The sequence below is a fragment of the Aphidius gifuensis genome, linkage group LG2 (genome assembly GCF_014905175.1).
Source record: "Aphidius gifuensis isolate YNYX2018 linkage group LG2, ASM1490517v1, whole genome shotgun sequence".
Lineage (NCBI taxonomy): Eukaryota > Metazoa > Arthropoda > Insecta > Hymenoptera > Braconidae > Aphidius > Aphidius gifuensis.
The window spans coordinates 260,188-280,095 of record NC_057789.1 but is presented as its reverse complement, the minus strand read 5'-3'; the positions used below and the strand labels follow the sequence as shown (position 1 = coordinate 280,095).

The 19,908-nt window shown below is 24.5% G+C and overlaps 6 protein-coding genes across 9 annotated transcripts; 1 reads left to right on the top strand and 5 right to left on the bottom strand.

The window, feature by feature from the left end:
- Positions 1-127: 127 nt before the first annotated feature.
- LOC122848106 (bifunctional peptidase and arginyl-hydroxylase JMJD5) lies at positions 128-3,829 on the bottom strand. 3 transcript variants are annotated; one of them, XM_044145943.1, is made up of 9 exons: positions 3,624-3,829; positions 2,699-2,854; positions 2,474-2,618; positions 2,236-2,413; positions 2,003-2,164; positions 1,717-1,934; positions 1,500-1,655; positions 1,070-1,405; positions 128-361 (listed from the first exon to the last, which is right to left on the bottom strand). In XM_044145943.1, the coding sequence occupies exons 2-8, from the start codon at positions 2,851-2,853 to the stop codon at positions 1,154-1,156; spliced, it is 1,266 nt and encodes a 421-aa protein (XP_044001878.1). In that variant the 5' UTR covers position 2,854; positions 3,624-3,829; the 3' UTR covers positions 128-361; positions 1,070-1,153. The 3 variants fall into 3 exon arrangements, with proteins under 3 accessions (XP_044001878.1, XP_044001879.1, XP_044001877.1); XM_044145944.1 differs by lacking the exon at positions 3,624-3,829 and adding an exon at positions 3,016-3,039; XM_044145942.1 differs by lacking the exon at positions 3,624-3,829 and adding an exon at positions 2,942-2,973.
- Positions 3,061-3,912, bottom strand: LOC122849316 (UDP-N-acetylglucosamine transferase subunit ALG14 homolog). Its single transcript, XM_044148007.1, has 3 exons — positions 3,813-3,912; positions 3,112-3,549; positions 3,061-3,065 (listed from the first exon to the last, which is right to left on the bottom strand). Exons 1-3 carry the CDS (start codon positions 3,910-3,912, stop codon positions 3,061-3,063), a joined length of 543 nt encoding a protein of 180 aa, XP_044003942.1.
- Positions 3,913-3,942: 30 nt separating this feature from the next.
- Positions 3,943-5,048, bottom strand: LOC122848129. Its single transcript, XM_044145987.1, has 5 exons — positions 4,836-5,048; positions 4,629-4,742; positions 4,408-4,553; positions 4,038-4,346; positions 3,943-3,978 (listed from the first exon to the last, which is right to left on the bottom strand). The coding sequence occupies exons 1-5, from the start codon at positions 4,849-4,851 to the stop codon at positions 3,958-3,960; spliced, it is 606 nt and encodes a 201-aa protein (XP_044001922.1). The 5' UTR covers positions 4,852-5,048; the 3' UTR covers positions 3,943-3,957.
- A 155-nt stretch (positions 5,049-5,203) lies between these two features.
- Positions 5,204-6,633, bottom strand: LOC122848128. Of its 2 annotated transcripts, none has more exons than XM_044145985.1 (6): positions 6,517-6,633; positions 6,311-6,409; positions 6,065-6,249; positions 5,848-6,000; positions 5,609-5,764; positions 5,204-5,530 (listed from the first exon to the last, which is right to left on the bottom strand). In XM_044145985.1, the coding sequence occupies exons 1-6, from the start codon at positions 6,530-6,532 to the stop codon at positions 5,507-5,509; spliced, it is 633 nt and encodes a 210-aa protein (XP_044001920.1). In that variant the 5' UTR covers positions 6,533-6,633; the 3' UTR covers positions 5,204-5,506. The 2 variants fall into 2 exon arrangements, with proteins under 2 accessions (XP_044001920.1, XP_044001921.1); XM_044145986.1 differs by having other exon boundaries at positions 5,370-5,530; positions 5,848-5,991.
- A 127-nt stretch (positions 6,634-6,760) lies between these two features.
- On the bottom strand, positions 6,761-8,163 carry LOC122848125. The gene is made up of 6 exons (XM_044145981.1): positions 7,931-8,163; positions 7,621-7,719; positions 7,358-7,560; positions 7,120-7,272; positions 6,892-7,059; positions 6,761-6,800 (listed from the first exon to the last, which is right to left on the bottom strand). The coding sequence occupies exons 1-6, from the start codon at positions 7,971-7,973 to the stop codon at positions 6,777-6,779; spliced, it is 690 nt and encodes a 229-aa protein (XP_044001916.1). The 5' UTR covers positions 7,974-8,163; the 3' UTR covers positions 6,761-6,776.
- Positions 8,164-10,468: 2,305 nt separating this feature from the next.
- On the top strand, positions 10,469-14,400 carry LOC122849315. The gene is made up of 17 exons (XM_044148006.1): positions 10,469-10,511; positions 10,675-10,690; positions 10,791-10,833; positions 10,914-11,072; positions 11,149-11,342; positions 11,418-11,529; positions 11,596-11,785; positions 12,116-12,324; positions 12,445-12,647; positions 12,735-12,777; positions 12,844-12,985; positions 13,045-13,172; positions 13,262-13,460; positions 13,549-13,604; positions 13,914-13,986; positions 14,055-14,201; positions 14,390-14,400. The coding sequence occupies exons 1-17, from the start codon at positions 10,469-10,471 to the stop codon at positions 14,398-14,400; spliced, it is 1,968 nt and encodes a 655-aa protein (XP_044003941.1).
- The last annotated feature ends 5,508 nt before the right edge of the window (positions 14,401-19,908 follow it).

Sequence of the window (19,908 nt, the reverse complement as noted above, 5' to 3'; positions counted from 1 at the left end):
TTTTATTTTTTATACGACGACAATATGTTTGATTAATTTAAAAATAAAAAATCTATTTTTTAATTATAAATTAATGACGAAAAATATATTTTTATAAATTTTTATTTTATTTATATATTTTCTTGGAAATTATTTTATTCAGTCATTAAAAAGCTTTCGATTAAAATGGAGTATTTTTTGTCTTACGATTCGCTACATTTGTATTTCGATGAAAAAGGATTCAACCGTAAAAATTGTATAATTAAAAATGAAAAACAACAGGATGTTTTCTTCACGAGTGAATTGAATCAAGCTGTTTGGAAAAATTATTGGCGAAATTTTTACTGCAGATCACGAATTGCGACCAGGGTTTATGATAAAACTGGAAAAGAAGTTTTAAGATTTATCAGACATCGTGATGGAAAAGTAAGAAGAAAATATAATTTAAACTTGATAATAATTTAATAAATTAATTTATATTTTTTTTGATAGAAAATATATGCCTATTCTGGTGATAAAAATATTGGTTATATGATTAAGAATCGAAATAAATTGTGTCATTCGAAATACTCAATTTTCGATTGTCAAAATAATGAGCTAATGAGAATTAAAATGCCAACTGATCGTGGTGAATATTCAAATAAATATCAGGTAAATATAAATTATTATTATTTGAAAAATTAAAAAATTAAAAATCATAATAAATTGTTTAAATAATTGCAGGTATTTAATTTAAATAATTTTAAAATTGGTGAAATTACGAGAGAATTTAAAGGATCATGTTATTCATCGATAAATTTTCTTCTTGATATTGATGCCAGATGCAAGGCACTTTTAATTTCCGCAACAATATTATTGGTAATTTTATTTTATTTAAAAATTGTTATATTTAATATATTTATTATTATTTTTAACCTTTTTTTTTTCTTTTTTATTCAAACAGAATCACAAAGAACGTCATGAAAATTATTTATCTGATTTAAATCTTGCTGTTGTTACTTTAATTTAATTTTTCTTTTTCCACTTTAATGATTTCTATCATTTTTAATTTGAAAATTATTTTATATTTATTTATTTTATATTTACTAACTTGTATTTCCTTTTTGAAAAAATAAATTTCCTCAATTTTATTGTATATCAGTTCTTTGTTCTTTTATTTTCCAATGAATTTTTATTACCACCAAAAACTGATGGAAAAACTTGGTGACAAACTGACAATGTGATGCCACCATCCAGGTGGAATAAATAACATTTCTCCAGGACCAAGATAACACATAGTTCCACTGGCTTTTTTAAAGTTTGGAAATTTTTCATAATCAGGATTAAGTGGATCAGCTTGTCCTGTGTTACTTATCATTCCCTCAAATGGATAAAGATTTTCAGCATCTTCAGGAGGATATAAAAATATTTGCTTGGTACCAAGTACCTTGAAAAAAAAAAAAAAAGAAAAAAAAATTAGCACAATTATTTTTCAACTAATATTTTGATATTAATTTGAATAAAAAAAGTTATAAAAATACCTGACACAGTAGATTATTCTTTGGATCAAAATGATTTGGTGATATGGTGCCTTTTGGTCCAAACCATGCATTTATATCTGGCATTTTAATTTCACCTGGTTCATCAAAAAATGTACAATAATCTGGTACAGAAAAATCCTCTTTCAACTCTGGTATCTGCAAAAAAAATATATTTTATTTATTTTTAATAATTTATAAATATTTTTAAATTATTAACTTGTTCAAAAAGTTGATGCTGGGCAAGATATCCAATTGTTTTGCTGTCTTTGCTCATGTGTGACTTGATAAAATCAGCAAATGTCACGAGACACTGAGACCAATCTTCATCAGTGTAACGTGATCCAACTTCAATTGGAACTGTTCTTATTCCAGCAATATTTATCAAGTATTTTGGATCTTTCCATAATTCCAAAGCTTTCCAGTGCTTCATGCAATCTATAATAAAATTAAAAATCAATAATCATAAACTATTATATTTAATTTATAAAAGCTATTAATTTTACCTTCTAATACTGCTGGTACTTTTTTAACAAATATATCTCTATAAAATGTTTCCATTGATGGACATTTGTATCTTTTTATCCATCCAAATCCTGGTAAAAGTTCTTTTGATAATTTATCATTTTCACATTCTAAAATATTTATACTGCTACCTGCTATTTTATCTAGATAAAAATTACAAAAATTATTAATTAGTTATTATTATTATTTTGTTTAGCTGTATTATTATAATTACCTGAAAAATATTTATTAAATCTTGTTGCCATTTTAGTCAACATATCAGGAGCTTCATCAAGTGGAGCACCAAGCAATAAACCTTTGTCAATTTGTTCAACAAGTGCTTCCATTTTATCTTTACCATTTTCATCAATTTTATTGTCATTGGTATTCCAATCAATCTCCAGTAACATGCACTAATAAAATTGTCTAATTAATAATTGAACTAGTGCTTAATTAATCAAATTATTTGATACCTTCATAACACTGCAAATTGTATAACAATGTCTTTCTCGAATTGGTACATCTTTCCAGTATCCAGTGTTCAATGCTTCCCAAGTACGATCAACACAAGCTTCCAATCTCCAGAAAGTATTATGAATCCATTCATCAGTAAGCTCACTGAACAAAAAAATAATCATTGCAATTAATAAATATGTTAATCAACAAGTTTAAATTTCTATTTTAAAATTTTACTAAACTCATTATTTTTTATCAATGATTCTAGTTGTCCTAGAATTATTTCCAAATATACTCTAATTTCATTTGATATTTTTCTTTCATCACAATATTTAACTAAAACATCCAGGGGAATATCCTTAAAAGTTATCAACTCATTGACATTAACATGTGGCATTCTGAAATACAAAAAAACAAAAGGTTTTTTTAAATAAATTTTAAAAAATCATGATTTCTCTTTATAAATATTATTTAATAAAATGAACATTTTTCGAGGAACCATTACAAAGTTCTGGCCAAACGACAATTATATCATCAGCAAAATAATACAATATTTTACCAGTCAATGAAAATGTCTTGACACGACAAAAACTTTCGATAAATATTAATCTTGTTTTACATAAAAATAACAAACGATATAACAATGATGACAAACATATTGGCACACATGTACCAGGACCATTGCAAAGTATTAAATTTGGTTTTTCAAACCATAAAAATACAGCTGAATTTAAACATGCAATGATTGTCGTTGAAATACTTGATAAATATGATTGTCCAACTTCTCTTGATCTTGGTATTTTCAATACTTTAACATCATCATTATTATCAATGTCAGATATTTTATTTTCACTCATTTGATCTGTATCAGCATGAACATACACTCTAGGTGTATAATTATTAAAATTTAGATATTTAACAACTCGAAGCATCTCAGTTGTGTGTCCACCTGAGCCAAGAATAATCATTGTTTTTATGGTTTTTGATTTATCATTGACTGGCTGGCCTCGTTCATAATAAATAAAATAAAATAAACGTCCCAAAATAATCAAGACAATTGAACTAACAATTGTCAATCCAATAACAATCATACCTGAAAAATTTTATTATCAAATCAATATGACACGTTAACAAATAATATATATTTTTATAAAAATTGATTCTAACCTTTTTGTGTGTTGATGAATTAATAAATATTCAACTATTTTTATTTATTTATTTTTATTTACTGGTACGTAACAATTTATTCAATCATTTAATGAGATTACAATAATATATAGGTATCTTTGATTTGTTTATATAAAATTAAATATTACATGGGGAAAACAACAAAACAACAATCAGCTGTTTACGTACAGCCGGCTGTTGTTGAAAATGGATTCACTGGATTTACTGTTGTTGTTGTGATTTTTTTTTTTTCTGGCTCGAGAAGTGGTGCCCTCTGAATAACTGTCATTTGTTGGTAAACAAAATACTTTTTTAATAAAAAAATGTAATTTCATTATTTGGAATGATCAAAGTCCTGAAATAAAATTGATTCATTAGTTTTATTGTTAATGATTTTGTTTAAAAATAATTTACCCATATTATCATTGTTGCCAAGATGATGGCTTTACAATGAACATCAAGATTTTCAGGAAATGTTGCTGTGTAATTAATATTTGTCAAGCATGTACGTTGATCAATTGAACATGTATTTTTAATTTCACCAATTTCTTGTCCATCTAATGTTTCAAGCTTCAATTTGTGCTCAAGACTCATTCCAAGAAAAGAGCCCTTTAATTTTAGTACTTCTTTATTATTTGAATTGTAAATACCAAAATTTGGAGAGAGAGAAAATTTTTTAATGACTGATCCAATTTTAATGTCATTACATGACACTGTCACTTCCTTGAAATTTAAAAAATTATCATTATAATAACTGATGTAATTATTTAGCAAATAAACTTACATCAAATACTTTTGATATTTTAAATGCAACTTGTCCATATTTATCAAAAATAAAACTAGTCCACATTCCTGAACCTCGAGGTATTTGTTGTGAATAATACAAAGGTTCTTCAAGCATATCAACAATAACATTGCAATGTTTAAAATCTATAAAATAAATTGACAGCTATTTATTACTTTAACTAATGATATTTTTTATTGATGATATATAAAAATAAATACCTGCTGGAATTCGTGACAACATTTCAATATCATGATTTATCATGAGTTTGTCAAGTGGTATCAACATTTGTATTCCTGGTGATATGTCAGAATATGCTGGTGGTGGACAATCAACTGTATTACAAGAGAGATATTTTATATTATTTCGTTATTTATAATAAAAGTATAAATGAATTTTTTAATATTATAAATAAAAGTGTGTCTTACATTTTTGAGGCAACATATTCAAAATCAATATGGTATTTTTTGTTAAAAATAATACACAATGAATGTAAATGATTGTTTTCAATTTAAAAAAAGATAAGTTTTATGTTTATCTTATCTATTTTTTTTGCTTGTGTCCAATGGCAATATTCATTTATGACTGAGCCAGTGATATCTGTCATGATGTCAATGTTTATGACTCATAGACTCATATAAAATCTAAATTATCAATTGTGTTGAAGTCTGAAGCAGTCTGAAGTTGTCTAAAGTGCTCACATTTCAACAAAAAAAAAAATAATAATAAATAACTGTCATGGCAGCTAGGATAGTGCGCCAAAATTTAAATCAAGGTTTAAAAATAAAACATGTTGGAATATTTTTTTTTTTTATTATTATTATGATCCTCAAGACAACTAGCAATGTTGAATAAATAGTTGATTTTTTTCAAAGCTATTTTTACAATTTTTATAAACGGTCAAGCAAAAAAAAAAAAAAAAAAAATTATGGAAAACAATATTTTCATCAAAAAGGCCATAATTAAACAGTGAATTTTTTATCCATTCATTCATCTGCATTTATCTAGCAAAATATTATATTATTTAAAAAGTTTAAAAAATTAAAATTAAAAATAATTTACATTCTATTATCGTTGATTTATAAAACTTGATAAAATTTCATCTTTTGGAATAAGTAAAATCCTGCAGACAAAAAAAAAAAAAATAATAATAAATACAATATTGCTTGAGTAAAAATGTGACTAAAAATAAAATACCAACCATGAGAATCATGACAGCCATCAAAATAGCTTTCCATTTAACATCAAGTGACAGAGGAAATGTCGCAACATAATTATCATTTGAGAAATAATCTTTTTTTTCATCTAAAAATGTTCTTTTTATTTCTCCAATTTCATTGTCATCCATTGTAAATATCTTGAATAAAAAAAGAAAAAAAAAAAAAAAAAAAAGAATTAAACTTTTCAACATTATAAATTGTGAATTATAAAAATAAATACCTTGAATTTGTGTTGAGTATCAAGACCAAGAAGACGTCCTTTCAATGTCAGTACATGGACATCTTCATCATTTAAAATATTAATTGTTGGACACCATGAAGTTTTTTTTAAAATTGTGCCAAGTTTAACAGCACCAGAAAATACCTGGACAGTCTTGAAAAATAAATATAAATATTAATTAAATTGTTTGATGATAATTAACTAAAATGTTTCTTACATCTTCACCAAAATTAAATTTTTCAAGTCTAAATACTTCTTGTCCAACATTATTATAAATCCAGCTATTCCAATTTTTTGAATCACCAAATCTTGTTACACCTGGTCTTCCAAGTAATTTTTGAACGAAAACTAAAAGTTTACCATTTACATCAACAATCGGGTAACAATCTTTGCCTGTAAAGACTAAAAATACAAAAAACATTATTTAAAAAAATAATTATAATTTATTTATAAATAAACTCACGTTCCCACTGGTTGTTTTGATGATCAATGAAAAATTTGTCAAGTGACCCAAGAAGATTCAGTCCATCCTCAGGTTGGCTACTTATTGGCAAACGTTTATCTAAATAATAAATAAAATTATTAATTTTCTAATTAATTAATTAACTATATTAAATATCAGTTAAAAAAATTTATAAAAATATTTTTTAAATTGTTTAAAACACTCACATTTATCGACAGACATTTTGGAAAATACAAATTTAATTTAAAACACTTGTTAAACTTTTCAAAAACGTGAACAACTAAATATTTAATATTTATATTTTATTTACTTTTGCTCATCACACAATGACTCGTGTGTCAGTAAATAATTTAAATTAGGATTTGTGATATCAGTCAAATGACTCATAGAACATTTTTATTGTTGTGTCTGTAAATATTTATTTATTTAATTTTCCTTATACAAAAAATTATTGTTGTTATTATTTTCAGCACTCAAAATAATTGGAATCCTATTTTTTAAAAAGAAAAAAAATATATAAATTAATTAATTTTGCCTTAGTCAATTTTTTAAAATTATAAATTTTTAATTATATTTATTACCAAGAGCAATAGTGCAGCTAATAAAAGAGCCTTTTCTTTAACATCAAATTCAATGGAAAAAAAATAAATACCATATTTATCAGGATTAATACAATATTCTCCATTTGAATCACTAAATTTTTTATTTATTTCTCCAATTTTATGGTGTTGTCCTTTTGTGCTGTTTATCTGAGATTAATTTTTATTAATTAATTATTTTTTTTTTTTGTGAGTTAATAAATAGCTTACCTCATATTGTTTGATATTATTTGATGGATTAATATTAATTTCAAAAACTCTACGTCTTCGTGAATTAAATACACTCAATTTTGTCAGTTGAGAATAGTAATCGTGTTTTTTAATTATTCCTAGCTTTAATCTTCCAGAATAAACATAAACTTCCTGATGAAAAATTAATAATATTTTTTAAAAATTTAATATATATTTTATAATTTAAAAATATGAAAAAAAATTAATTTATATTTACATTGTGATTTAAAAAATCTGGTTTTTCAAGCATCAGTACTTCTTTTCCATTTTTATCATGAATTTTCAATTTCGAATTTACTGAGCTTGATCGAAATGATCTGTCTTGTTTTTTACCATGAGATTCTTGATAAATTGAGTACAATGGTTGGCCCGTCATGTTGACAATTACACAATGTGCTTGACAATATTTTCTTGTAAAAACTAAAATTTAAAATTGAAATAAACCATTTAAAAAATATTAATTAATTTTATGATATTTACCATCAATTCCATCAAGTCTTTCGTCAATAAAAAGTTTATCAATATTTAATAGATCCTCAAGGCCATCGGGAATATCAATATTTGTTTGGGGCCAAAAACCTAAAATCCAACTTTTTATTAGAAAAAAAAAACAACTTGAATTTAATTTTCAATTAAATAAAAAATATAATTAATTAATATCTAATTTTTTAAACTGTATAAAAATATATCCAGCAAGTATTTTTTAATAAATTTTTAAACTTGATAGTTTATTTATTATTTATATTTGTTGAGATTTAAATAATTTATTTTTAATTTTTTAAATACATACGATCATATAAATATGTAAATGCTTGATCAAAACAACAAGACATGATTCAAATTAATTATAGCAAATTGTCAAATAAATATGACATTGAATTTAACTGTGTAGTTTATACATTTGCACACTTGTTATGTCAACACACGATTGGATTTTCCACTGATAATCTGAGATGTTTGTAGCTTATCTACGTCGTGAATACTCGATGAAAGACTAAAGAGTTTTGTAACACGAAAATATAATTGTGTCGGCGAGAGAGTGTGTGTATGCTTCATACTTCCAGTTTGTTCAACTTACATATTCCCCTCCTTTTTATTTTTTTAATAAAAACGTAGCCAATTGAGTGAATTAATGACACAAAATAATATGTTACAGTGGATAAATTCTCGTGACGTCAGTCGTCATACGAAACAACGTCATGAATTTTTTATTACAAGACGAAAAAAAAAAACAAGAATTATTTTATCGTTATTTTTTTTTTTATTTTATTTTTTCTTAATATATACATTTATCGGTTTTATTTTTTCATTTTTCATTATAGAAATAAAATAATTCTTTTTTTAATTTAACTACTTGTCGACGTTGGCAAAATTTCGTTGGGAAAAAAAAATAATTAATTATTTTATTAAATTAATAATTATTGAATTAAATTATTTAATTTTAAAACTTGTAGAAAGCCTAAAAAAAAAAGTTACTTCTAGCACGATAAAATATATTAAAAACAAATCTTTATCTATGATAAAAAAAAATATTTAGCTTGTTTTATCTAAAGCTCATAATAATAATTTAAAAATAAAAAACACATTTAATTTTAGTAAAAATAAAAATCTATATTTATTTGTATTTTTAAAGTCAAACAATTATTTATCATTTATTATTTTATATATTTTTTAAAAGGTGTAAAACATCATTGGCGGTGTTGCGTCAATTGAAATATTTTTAAACTCTACATAATCCTGTTAAAAATATAAAAATAATTATTTTCATAAAATGCATAGATTGATAAGTGAATAATTAAAAAAGCTACATAATTACCAAAAATAATGCTGCAGCAATTAGAAGAATTTTTCCTTGTACATTGACACTGATTGGAAAATCAATTTGACAAGTGTTTTTCGTTGACAAAAGACCATCAGGTTTTCTAATTATACTTCCAATTTTATATCCATAATAATTTAATATCTATTTTAAAAAATAATTATTATATTAAATATATTGTTTAGTTAATAATAAATTGAGTAAAAAAAAAATTAGCAACCTTGTATTGAAATTTGGATCCCATTCGTCTAAAAGTTGATCCTCGTATTTGATAAATTTTTTGAAAGTATCCATCGTAAACATTTAATTTTAAACCAAATAAACATTTTTTTTTTTTAACAACTCCTAGATTTATATTGCCCTGAATCATCACATAAAATTCCTAAATAAAAATATCAATAATTTTATATTAATTTATTATTTTATAATGAGTCTTGATAAATTAATTTTTGTTGATGATTTAAAACTGACATTGTGAAAAGGTGTCTTGACAAATCGTACTAAATTTTTATTTGAAAATTTATCTCGAAGATGTAAAGTAAAACTATCAGTACTTGTTGCTAAATAGTTATTTGCTGTTGAGGGCCCATTAGCATGACAAACATTTAACAGCAATTCATCCTCATCGTTGACAATTTGAGTTTTATTATAATAACAACCTTGTCTGTCAAATTTAATTTTTACAGTATCTAATTTTTCGAGGCATGATATTCTCGATAAGGCAACATCACGAACAGCTTCTACAATTATATTTAAATAACAAAAAATTTAGTTAATTGTTGGTTTTTAATTGTTTAACAAATTAATAAAATTAATTTAAAAAAAAATTACCTATGTTTTGTGAAGAAGGCATGGCTACCTTGTTGACATGAACTTAGAGAATAAATAAAATATTCAAGGAAAAAAAAAAAAAGCATAACAAAAATAAAGATAAGAATTCTAAATCAAGATGTAAAACAAAATTAAAAAAAAAAAACAATTAGTCATTGTTGATTATTTGAAAACGAAAAGCATTTGTTTTTTGTTTTTTTAAATATTTTATTATCAATATTTTGACGTTGTGATAATTATATTTTCAAGACTTGTTTGTAACTATTGAAAAATAGAATGAACAAATAATTTAATCATTTTATTTATTTATTTGATTTGGCTTTTTAATAAATCATATGTCATCTAGAATTTATAAATAAAATCTTTTTTTTTTTAATTTAAAAACATTCAATTATATGTATTTAATAAAAAGATAATTATAAATATAGCTTTGGTAGAAATCAATAGGTTTTGTTTATTTTTTTTTTTTAAATAATAAAATACATGACATTATGCTTTAATTAATTTAATCAATTTATTATTTTTTTTTTTGTTTTAATTTTCCTATTTATAAAATAATATTTCATTGATATTTTATTTAACAATATTACATTAGCTGGTAAAAAAATAAAAAGATAAAGAATGCAGAAGTTGATATTTGTTATATATTTTTATGACAAAAAGCAACAAAATAAAAACATGATAACACAAATTCCTGAGCATAAAATACATTTTTTCAATAGCAATTTTTAACTTAAAACATAAATAACCACTGTACTGACTGTATCTATCAAGAATTTTTAATAAAAATATATTTTTTTTTTAAATTTAAAAATATACATTATTACGAAAATATTCTGTACTTAATTATGAAGAAAAATTGCATTTTTTTGGTGTATTTGCAGTTGAATCAGCTAATTGGTAATTTTATTTAAACAACAAAAATTATTTATAAAAAATTATCTGCCTCAATAAAATTCAATTATAATTATAATTTTCAAGGTCATTGTATTTCGATAAGGTATGATCCTACCACTGAAGAAATACCACTTGAGAATGTTCAGGTCTGCTAATAAAAATGTCATAATTATTTTGTTGATTATGAAATTATTAAGTAATAAATTTTAATTCAAAATAATTTCAGTTGACTGAGTATAAAAATGGCGACATAATTGAATTACAACAACAGGATTTTATTTATCTTATAAAACAATTTCTACTTGCGGATAAATTATTTAAAGATTATCAATTTGCTGAAGAATCATTTTCACTTATTGAAAATCAAGTTTTACGCAGACCAATAGTAATTATAGACAGTAAATAAATTGAAAATGCCCTTTTTTTTATAATCATTTTTTTGTTTTTTTTTTTTTTTGTAGGAAATTGTAGGTGACCCTGTTTTTTATTCAACTGATAACAAAAAGTTTCACGTAAAACAAGGCAATTTGGGAGATTGTTGGTTCATAGTTGCACTTGTTCATCTTCAAAACCACAAAGATTTATTTAATTTTATTGTCAATCCAAATACCCAGAACTTTGACGATGATAGTTATGCTGGAATATTTCACTTCAGGTAAATACATAAATAACCTTGTTAATAAACAAAGATAAATTAAGTTGATAGTAAAAAAATAGATATTTTTAAAAGATTTTGGCAAGGAGGAATATGGGTTGACGTTGTTATCGATGATCGTCTTGCATTTAATACTCAAGATAAGAAACTTGTCTATGCATCCTCAGGATTTAACAATGAATTTTGGGTTGGTGTATTTTATTTTTTATATTTTCTAAAACTCGTCTCAATTATTTACAAAATAATATTTCAGCCAGCTTTAGTCGAAAAAGCTTATGCAAAATTACTCTATCGATCATATCAAAGACTCGATGGAGGTCATTCTGGAGTTTCAATGAGAGATTTTACTGGAGGTATTATTGAAACATACATTGTCAAAAGATCAGCAAATGAATCATTTATTATTTTACGAGATTCAATAGTGAAAACTTCAATGATAAGTTGTACAACTTATTCGGTTAAACGAATGGAGGAAAATAATGAAATAATAAATATTGGTCTTCAGCCAAATCATGTCTATGCAATTACAGATGTAAAAATAATAAAAGGAAAATATCCAGATGATGAATTTAAATTAATACGATTAAGAAATCCACATGGTAAAGAAATAGAAAATCCTTATCATGGTTTTATTCGCAATGTGATTCCAAAAAAATTTATTGACACTGAATTGAAAATAAAAGTACCCGGAGAAAGTTGGATTCTCTTTGAAAATTTTGTTAGATTTTTTAATTTTATTGATATTTGTAATTTAACACCTAATACAATAATAGGTGATGTTTATGATGAAGATGGCATAACAAAATTAGCACTATCAACAACTGACGGAAAATGGATGGGAGGAATAAACATTAAGGAAGCAAAAGATAGTGATATATTTGGTTTTTTTCCTCAATATCGCATGCTGACGACAAAGCCAGATAAAGGAAAAGAGACATGTGATGTTCTTGTTGGTCTGTCAATAAAACATAGATATGACTTGGTACCATCTAGCAAAACTCTTATTTTTTTTCAAATCGTACAAGTAAGTTTAATATTACATTAAAATATTTATGTCATTTTTTTTAATATGCGACAATATTAATTTTTTCAATACATATAGGCTCATGAAAATCGAGCTGTATCTAAACCATTGAAGTATATGGAATATATACCTATTTATCCACTTCGTCGTAGTGGTCAACTTGGTGTTAGGGTCAACTTAAAACCACATACTACATATTACATTATACCATTTACAGCTGACACATTTAAAGGGCCAACTTTTTTTTTACAATTATTATCTAAGCATGATATTATTTTGGAGTAAGTCAAATGTATATAAATTAAAATGACATTATAAAAATTGTTTAAAAGCTTAACCTTGATATATTTCAATGTTTTTTATTTCAGAGAGTATGATCGAGATATTGATTTACCCAATATAGAACATAAGGTAAATAAAAACTTAATAAATATAAATAAAATAAAATATAAATAAATGAATAATTATTATTTACAGTTTGATATAATAAAATCTGCATACATTCAAGACAGTGATCATCAACTTTTTTTGAATATGGCATTTCAAAATGATCAAACAATTGACTTTAAAAGATTATATAATATTTTGAGACATGAAAGTTTCTCATTGAATCAAAATTGTATGTAAAAAGATTATTATTTTATTATCAATAAATTAACTATTATATTATTATACCAGGTCATATTATACATCAACTCGACGACTCAATCATTCCTGAGTTGGACTTGTTATCAGATTTAGATGACTTTGTACCAAAAAATATACTGTCTATTGCAAGCCTGACAAAAATAACATTATTGTGTGAAGTATAATTAAGCATTAGATATTATTTGTCAATTAAAAATTTATTTAAATTAATTTTCAATATGTAATAATATGTATTTATCGTTTGAAGGAAATATTTGAAAGATTTGAACTACCAGGCTTTCGTGGATATAGTCATCATTCTTTCATCAATCGTGCTTTAGAAAAAAGTGGATATATTATAAATGCCAATATTTTCAACTGTATATATTCATTCTGTGTCGAGGAAAATGGAACAGTGAATATTAATGATTTCATATTGATTGTATTAAATCTCAAAAGTAGAATTGGTAATTAAAAAATGTATTTCATAGATTTTAATATATTTAAATCAACGTAATAATCAAAAGTAATTTTATATAATTAATTTATTGACAGGATCATACTATTGTGAGGAATTCAATGCAAAATTGACTCAAAGTTTAATTGCAATGGTATACAATGGTGTTATGAAATTTAAAAATTTTGATGAGTCCAGAATACATGATTTGAGAATTGATATTGATCAATTTAAAATTATTATCAATTTCATCAAGGAAATAAAAGTAAACAATAAAAAAACAATTATTAATAATTATTTATGAGGGAGTAAATAATTTATACATAATCATTAATATTTTTAGGAAAAATTCTCAAAATATTTATCTAAATCTTTTCGTTCAGTGTCATATAAAAATTTGAGAGATACTCTAGATGATATTGGCTATAAATTAACTTACAATATGATTGCAACTATATTCCAGAAATATGGAAATTTGGATGATATTTTTTTCCACCAGTTTGTACAGGCTGTTGTTGATATAACACAAATATTTGGTAAGAAAAATTAAATAAAACATTTATTGTCGTTGAAAATTGTTAATAAGTAAATTTTTCTATTACAGGAAAAACACAACAAACAACAACCAAAAAAGAAGGTCAAAATTTAAATGAAATTTACAATGAGATGTTTCGTCGGCATTGGAAAAAGAAACAGGAAAGGAAAAATTCAATTGACAAAAAAAGAGAAGCTGATCCTGCATGGGATGAGGGTGAATTGAAAAAAAAACAAAAAACTAATAATTAAAAATTATGACAACTGTACCATTATTATTTATAATAAAAAAAATATAATATTGTTTAAATTTTATATTGAAGAAGCAATATTTAAAAATGATCAGTTGTTAATATTAATGGAATCTATCATGTCGATGAATATCAAATTTAAAATAAATTCCAGAGATGGACTAAGTCTCACTAAAAATTTTTTTTTAAATTTTTTCTTTTGCTTCTTTTGAATTATTGATAAAACAAAATCACAGTGCAATATTAAAAAAAAAAATAGACATCACTGACAAAAGGTATGTATTTCATTAATTTAATAATTTAATCTCGTGCTTTAATAATTAAAATTATAATTAAATAATATACTCAATTTCAAATGGCTAATTTGCAAATATTCAAAGTAAGTTTCGAGTGATTTGTGAATTCAATATTAAAATACATTTAAAATATTTTTCGATGATATGAACTATATAGCACTTTTATATATTTATACATATAAAATATATCGACTAAATATAAAAATATAAAAAGCCACACGACCCTAGCATAGTGAAAGCCGTGCAAGGTGCGAAATTATTTCTTGTGCAGCCTGTCACTGTCAATCTCTGTTTAATATATCAAAACAGTCGCAGTCTTTGATCCAATACACAAGAAAATATTTCAACTATCAGAAATACAATTTTCATATGAAAAATTTATATTTTCTCCATATTATTGATTTTTAAAAATAAAAAAAATCATCGTTAATAATAACTTATAATAAAATAATTAATTTGCATTTAATTGAAACTTGAACGTAACAGATGCAGGCTATTGGTTATAGTAATATCAATTTTTATAATATATAAATATAGTAAAATCATAATGACAACAGTCAAATAAATAAATAAATAAATAAAAATCGTGAATGAGTTTGTATTTATATTTTATACTCACAAGTAGACAAGAGATGAGTCAAACAGTCTGTATATTATTTTATTTGTATATATGTGCGAGTCATGGCGTATTTATTCCATAAATCATTTAATTTTTTTTTTTTGACATTGTTGTAAAAAGGGGGTGTGTACACACATTGACATATAGTATACATTGAAACTATATAAATTGTGGCATTTTGTGTGCAATGTGTGTACACACTCGGGGGACAATACGATCTCAAAACACTGAATGTGTGGTGTTTAGTCTCCATTAATATTGGATCTACTGCTGGTTATATAAATTATAATAGTAATGTACTAAATTCTAGTCCCGTTCAATTTTCTTGTATGCGTGTGTTTGTATGTGTTTGTGCCTATCTCTTTTTTATGGGACCATATGTCTTCAATATGACTTGGCGGACCATCGCAATACTAGGGGGGACAGCTATTTGTCAACCAAACCAATAGATATATATTTATTTTTTTTTATATGTCTTATCGTACGTACCTTTGATTTTTGATATTGTATTTTTATTTTACTGCTAATTAGATTTTTTTTTGTTTATTTTTAAAAATACATATGCAATGATTTAAAAAATAAAATAATCTTTTGTTGGTATATATGCGAATAGATAGAAATAGACTATGATAATTATTAATAATTTATTAATTTATTATAAATGACTTGTGCCAATATGACAAGAATATAAATAAAAGAAGGGTGGAGACGTGATATGTCAACAAATAAAACCCCTACTGCATATGGTCACCTTTTGATTGCAGAAATAAAAAAAAATATTCAGCTGCTTATTTATATATTAAACTGATAGATAAAAAAATGGTGGAAATATTTTTTGTTGTATTTTTTTCAACACGGTGTCCACATTTATTTAATAACAATAATACCTTGACCACTTGACTACGGAGCTTTTATATTTTTTCCGCACAAGCAAGTCAATTTTCTTTCAAATGAAAAAATAGAGCTAAATTTAAAGTCAAATATAAATTTTAGGGTATATATGTATATTGTCTTATTGGTGATTGGGTCGTTGGGGGCACCCGCTTGTATATAATATCAATGGATATTGGATAGATGCGGCGACGTATGCGGGGATCCTGATGATGATCGCGTCGCATTAGCAATGGAGCGTTCTATGAGCAACTACTGCCACTTTACAAGGGTCGATGTATTGTAAACCTTGGGGTGCCTCCATCTAAATATATATATACATTTAAATCGATCCCTCCGGCAAAATCTGCTCGGGTGTAAAATAAATGATAGCTAATTATACGCGTCCCTATATCAACTATATACATATATACATACACGAAACGAGCAAGTGCGTCTTTCCACTAAATAGGATTATCAAATTACAATTTAGATTGATTGTGCGTGAACGCAACAATTTAGTGGCCACTGATGTGTTAAAATCGACACTCAAATGATGATCAATTTGATAATAAATTTTTTCTTTTTTTTTAACAAATATACTATATATTGTTTATAATTAATAATAATAATAATAAATAAATATTAAAATGACAGCAATATTGCAGTGATTTGTGGTTATAAAGTTTCTAAAAGTTGATTATATATATACGCAATGTTCGCATTGTTCTACTTCAAATAGAGAACAATGCAAACAATGATCACAAGTTTCTGTATATGTGCAGTATATATACAGGTGAAATATCAAGCTGGTTTTATAATATATTCACGTCGGGATCCATGGGGGCTTATGCATTTGCGAATACAATTATTATATTGTGGGGAGAGAAAACTCGTTGGGGTATTACCATTTAAATAGGAATAAACGTGAAATGCGTTTAAATATTCAGATCCACAATGATGCTATATATATCTATAAGAAAAATTGCCATGAAAAGTCATTTGTTAACAAGTCAAATATATATATACTATTTTAATTATTGATATTTTATTTTTTTATATATAATTTTATATAAATAGCTATTTTCACATATTTATATATATTTTATTTTCCAACTTGACAACATATATACTTTTATTTGTTTGAAAAATAAAAAAATTAAATTGTTAAACAAACACCCCTTTAAACGACCCAGGTTATTATACACTTAATTTTCAAATGAGCCGTGACAATAATAGGGTGCATGTGATAATATGTAGAGCTTGTCCTCGTGCACTGATTTCACGGGCCACCTGTCGCTCTACTCTGTTTTCTACTACCCCTCACTGCATTCACATCATATATTCCATATTGGTGTTGTTGTTATTATTGTTATTGTCATTTGAGTTTTTTTTTAATGCATTTTACAAAAAAAGTGTAAGAAATTAAATGATATTACACAGCTGTTTTTAAAACATTGGTGTGTGGATATATTATTGTCATTTGAGAATATATGTATTCCGCATATTATATATGTATACAGGAATATATTTGCAGTATGCGATAAAAACGACCAAAGCTCCAACACTCGGTTGATATACATATATTTAAATGATAATATAATACTCTGGTCACATTTATAATATACAAAAGCACAGTACGTCACACCAGAAGTTTGAATCAAATATTATTTCTTTATTTTTCCCAGCATTATGTATGCAGGATGTAGGATATAATAGCTAAAAAATAGTTTGTAAAAATTTCAAGAAAAATTAAACAAGAAATGTTTTTTTTTTTTAATTTTTTCGTTTTTTTTTTTCTATGAAATTAAAAATTAAAAATTAATGATAAATCGAGTTGTTGTTGTATTTTTTTTTTCTGTATAAAATTATTATTTGATTTGAACAGTGCTTATATTCCAAAGCTCCCCCGATTCAAACTCCAGCACGCGCAACGATTACGCGATTACGCGTGTCATATCTATAATATAACAAGGGATTTTAGTGCGTTCAAACGTGAGGAAAGATGAGGGACAATGTTATATTCCATTTAATAATTATTATAAAAATAAAAATCAGTATGTGCGTCAATGAGTATATCCTCCAAATATCAATATTAAATATAGAAATATAAAATAAAATCTATAAATAAATTAAACAATAATTTAGTGTTAAATGCATGCAGTATTTTTTATTTTTATTTTTAATTGAATTAAATGAAAATAAAGCAAACCAGTTTATTATATTTAAAATTAAATTAACTGTTATATACAAAATGAGACAGTATATAATGAAAAATCCCACGACCAAGATTTAGTCTTGACTGTATTTATTTTATATTATATTATAAAGAAAAATCACATTGAGAATAATAACATTACGTGTGTATAACATAAATGTAATATAGATTGGAAAGTGATGGTGCGTGTGGTGTGTCGAGCAAACCAGCCTGACAGACACACGTCGACACGTGACATCGTAGTTTTTGTGCAAACAATATTATGCACGCCCGTGCTAACATAAATTACAACGGCTTTATACTATAATATTATATATTGAACAGTAAAGAACCTTTTTTTTTTTTTATTTTATTTTTTCCCAATGTGGCATACCATATAGTGACGTATAAATCTCTCACATTTATATATATCCGCATATTTTAACATAACGTTAAATAAAATTAAATATATATCTATTTAATTATCTTTTTTAAATTCATATACTTTCATATGAAAAAAATAGTAAAAGAAAAAAAAAAAAAAAGAGGAAGCGCATCTAATAATTGTAAAAATTTATTATAAAAAATACAAGTGAGCTTCGAGTTGAAACATAAACTTGAAAATGAATGAATGAATTGATTTGATAAAATGAATAATAATAATAATAATAATAATAATGCACTTGACGTAAATTTTTCATGTATTTATACATATTAGGGTACTTTTAATATTTCAATGCTGGATCTCTGGTTCCAATATATATATTTATACATGCGTATATGAAAGGGTCAACACAAAGTTGCCTAATGCAGTTTAGGCTATTAAGCCGGAAACTGACTCTTGATATAAAGGTACTGTGTTCAGTGTTGGTCGTCGTCGTCGATTATACGCTTCATCAATTTACGTGGGCGCATTATTGATAAATATAAATTTATTATAGTTTAATAGCTTGCTATATTATGTAGCTTAAATAATAAATACAAATAGCTATTTCAATTTTTTTTTGGATTAATTAATTGTGCAGTAGATTTACACTTGAAAATATCAAAAAATAATTTGTCGAAAATTTTAAATATATATATTGTTTATAAACAAAATTGTAATATTATTTAAAAAAATTATATTTGATTTTTTTATAGACGATAAAATATTACTTGACTTTTTGGCATTTGAGTTTTTTTTATTCTTATTTTTTAAGAACAAATAAACGATGTCGTCTTGGGATGCTGCTTTGAGCAAACAGTTGGTCATAAATCGACTGGCAAACCTCAGTACTTTTCCTCTCGCTCAATTTACCATCAGACTCGCACGGTGTATCATATCAAGATGTATATATATTTACAAAAAAAAAATATATATTATTATTGTCAGTCTGTCTTAAATAAATTGTCTCTTTTGCATATATAATTTTTACAATATGACATTGTCATTCTTATCACACACAAACATACAATATGACCTCTAATTTATTTTTTTATTTTATATTTTATATTTTCCTCGTACGATAATCAAATTTATTATATAATTAGCCTGATGAAAATGTAAAATTAAATAAAATTTAATTTCTTTTTTTTTTATTTGAAAAAATTAAAAAACAAGTGAATATAAATAAAATATTTGCTTTGACATTTTAATAACCTGAATTTTATTTTTATTTTTTTAAATAAAATATTGTTTATATAAGTATAGT

What these genes read in the sequence shown, in the direction of transcription:
- LOC122848106 (XM_044145942.1), bottom strand. An exon ending in ATTTAATAAATATTTTTCAG is followed by an intron (nt 2,165 to 2,235) that starts GTAATTATAATA and finishes ATTTTTATCTAG; the next exon opens with ATAAAATAGCAGGTAGCAGT. An exon ending in AGCATCAACTTTTTGAACAA is followed by an intron (nt 1,656 to 1,716) that starts GTTAATAATTTA and finishes TTTTTTTTGCAG; the next exon opens with ATACCAGAGTTGAAAGAGGA.
- LOC122849316 (XM_044148007.1), bottom strand. Translation starts at nt 3,912, where the DNA reads ATGACAGTTATTCAGAGGGCACCACTTCTCGAGCCAGAAAAAAAAAAA. An exon ending in ATTTTCAACAACAGCCGGCT is followed by an intron (nt 3,550 to 3,812) that starts GTACGTAAACAG and finishes AAAATTTTTCAG; the next exon opens with GTATGATTGTTATTGGATTG.
- LOC122848129 (XM_044145987.1), bottom strand. An exon ending in GTTGTCACGAATTCCAGCAG is followed by an intron (nt 4,554 to 4,628) that starts GTATTTATTTTT and finishes TTTATTTTATAG; the next exon opens with ATTTTAAACATTGCAATGTT. An exon ending in AAATATCAAAAGTATTTGAT is followed by an intron (nt 4,347 to 4,407) that starts GTAAGTTTATTT and finishes TTAAATTTCAAG; the next exon opens with GAAGTGACAGTGTCATGTAA.
- LOC122848128 (XM_044145985.1), bottom strand. An exon ending in AATTTAATTTTGGTGAAGAT is followed by an intron (nt 6,001 to 6,064) that starts GTAAGAAACATT and finishes TTATTTTTCAAG; the next exon opens with ACTGTCCAGGTATTTTCTGG. An exon ending in TGGCTGTCATGATTCTCATG is followed by an intron (nt 5,531 to 5,608) that starts GTTGGTATTTTA and finishes TTTTGTCTGCAG; the next exon opens with GATTTTACTTATTCCAAAAG.
- LOC122848125 (XM_044145981.1), bottom strand. Translation starts at nt 7,973, where the DNA reads ATGTCTTGTTGTTTTGATCAAGCATTTACATATTTATATGATC. An exon ending in ATTTACATATTTATATGATC is followed by an intron (nt 7,720 to 7,930) that starts GTATGTATTTAA and finishes GTTGGATTTTAG; the next exon opens with GTTTTTGGCCCCAAACAAAT. An exon ending in CAGATTTTTTAAATCACAAT is followed by an intron (nt 7,273 to 7,357) that starts GTAAATATAAAT and finishes ATTTTTCATCAG; the next exon opens with GAAGTTTATGTTTATTCTGG.
- LOC122849315 (XM_044148006.1), top strand. Translation starts at nt 10,469, where the DNA reads ATGATAACACAAATTCCTGAGCATAAAATACATTTTTTCAATA. An exon ending in GCTGGAATATTTCACTTCAG is followed by an intron (nt 11,343 to 11,417) that starts GTAAATACATAA and finishes TATTTTTAAAAG; the next exon opens with ATTTTGGCAAGGAGGAATAT. An exon ending in TTTCTCATTGAATCAAAATT is followed by an intron (nt 12,986 to 13,044) that starts GTATGTAAAAAG and finishes TTATTATACCAG; the next exon opens with GTCATATTATACATCAACTC.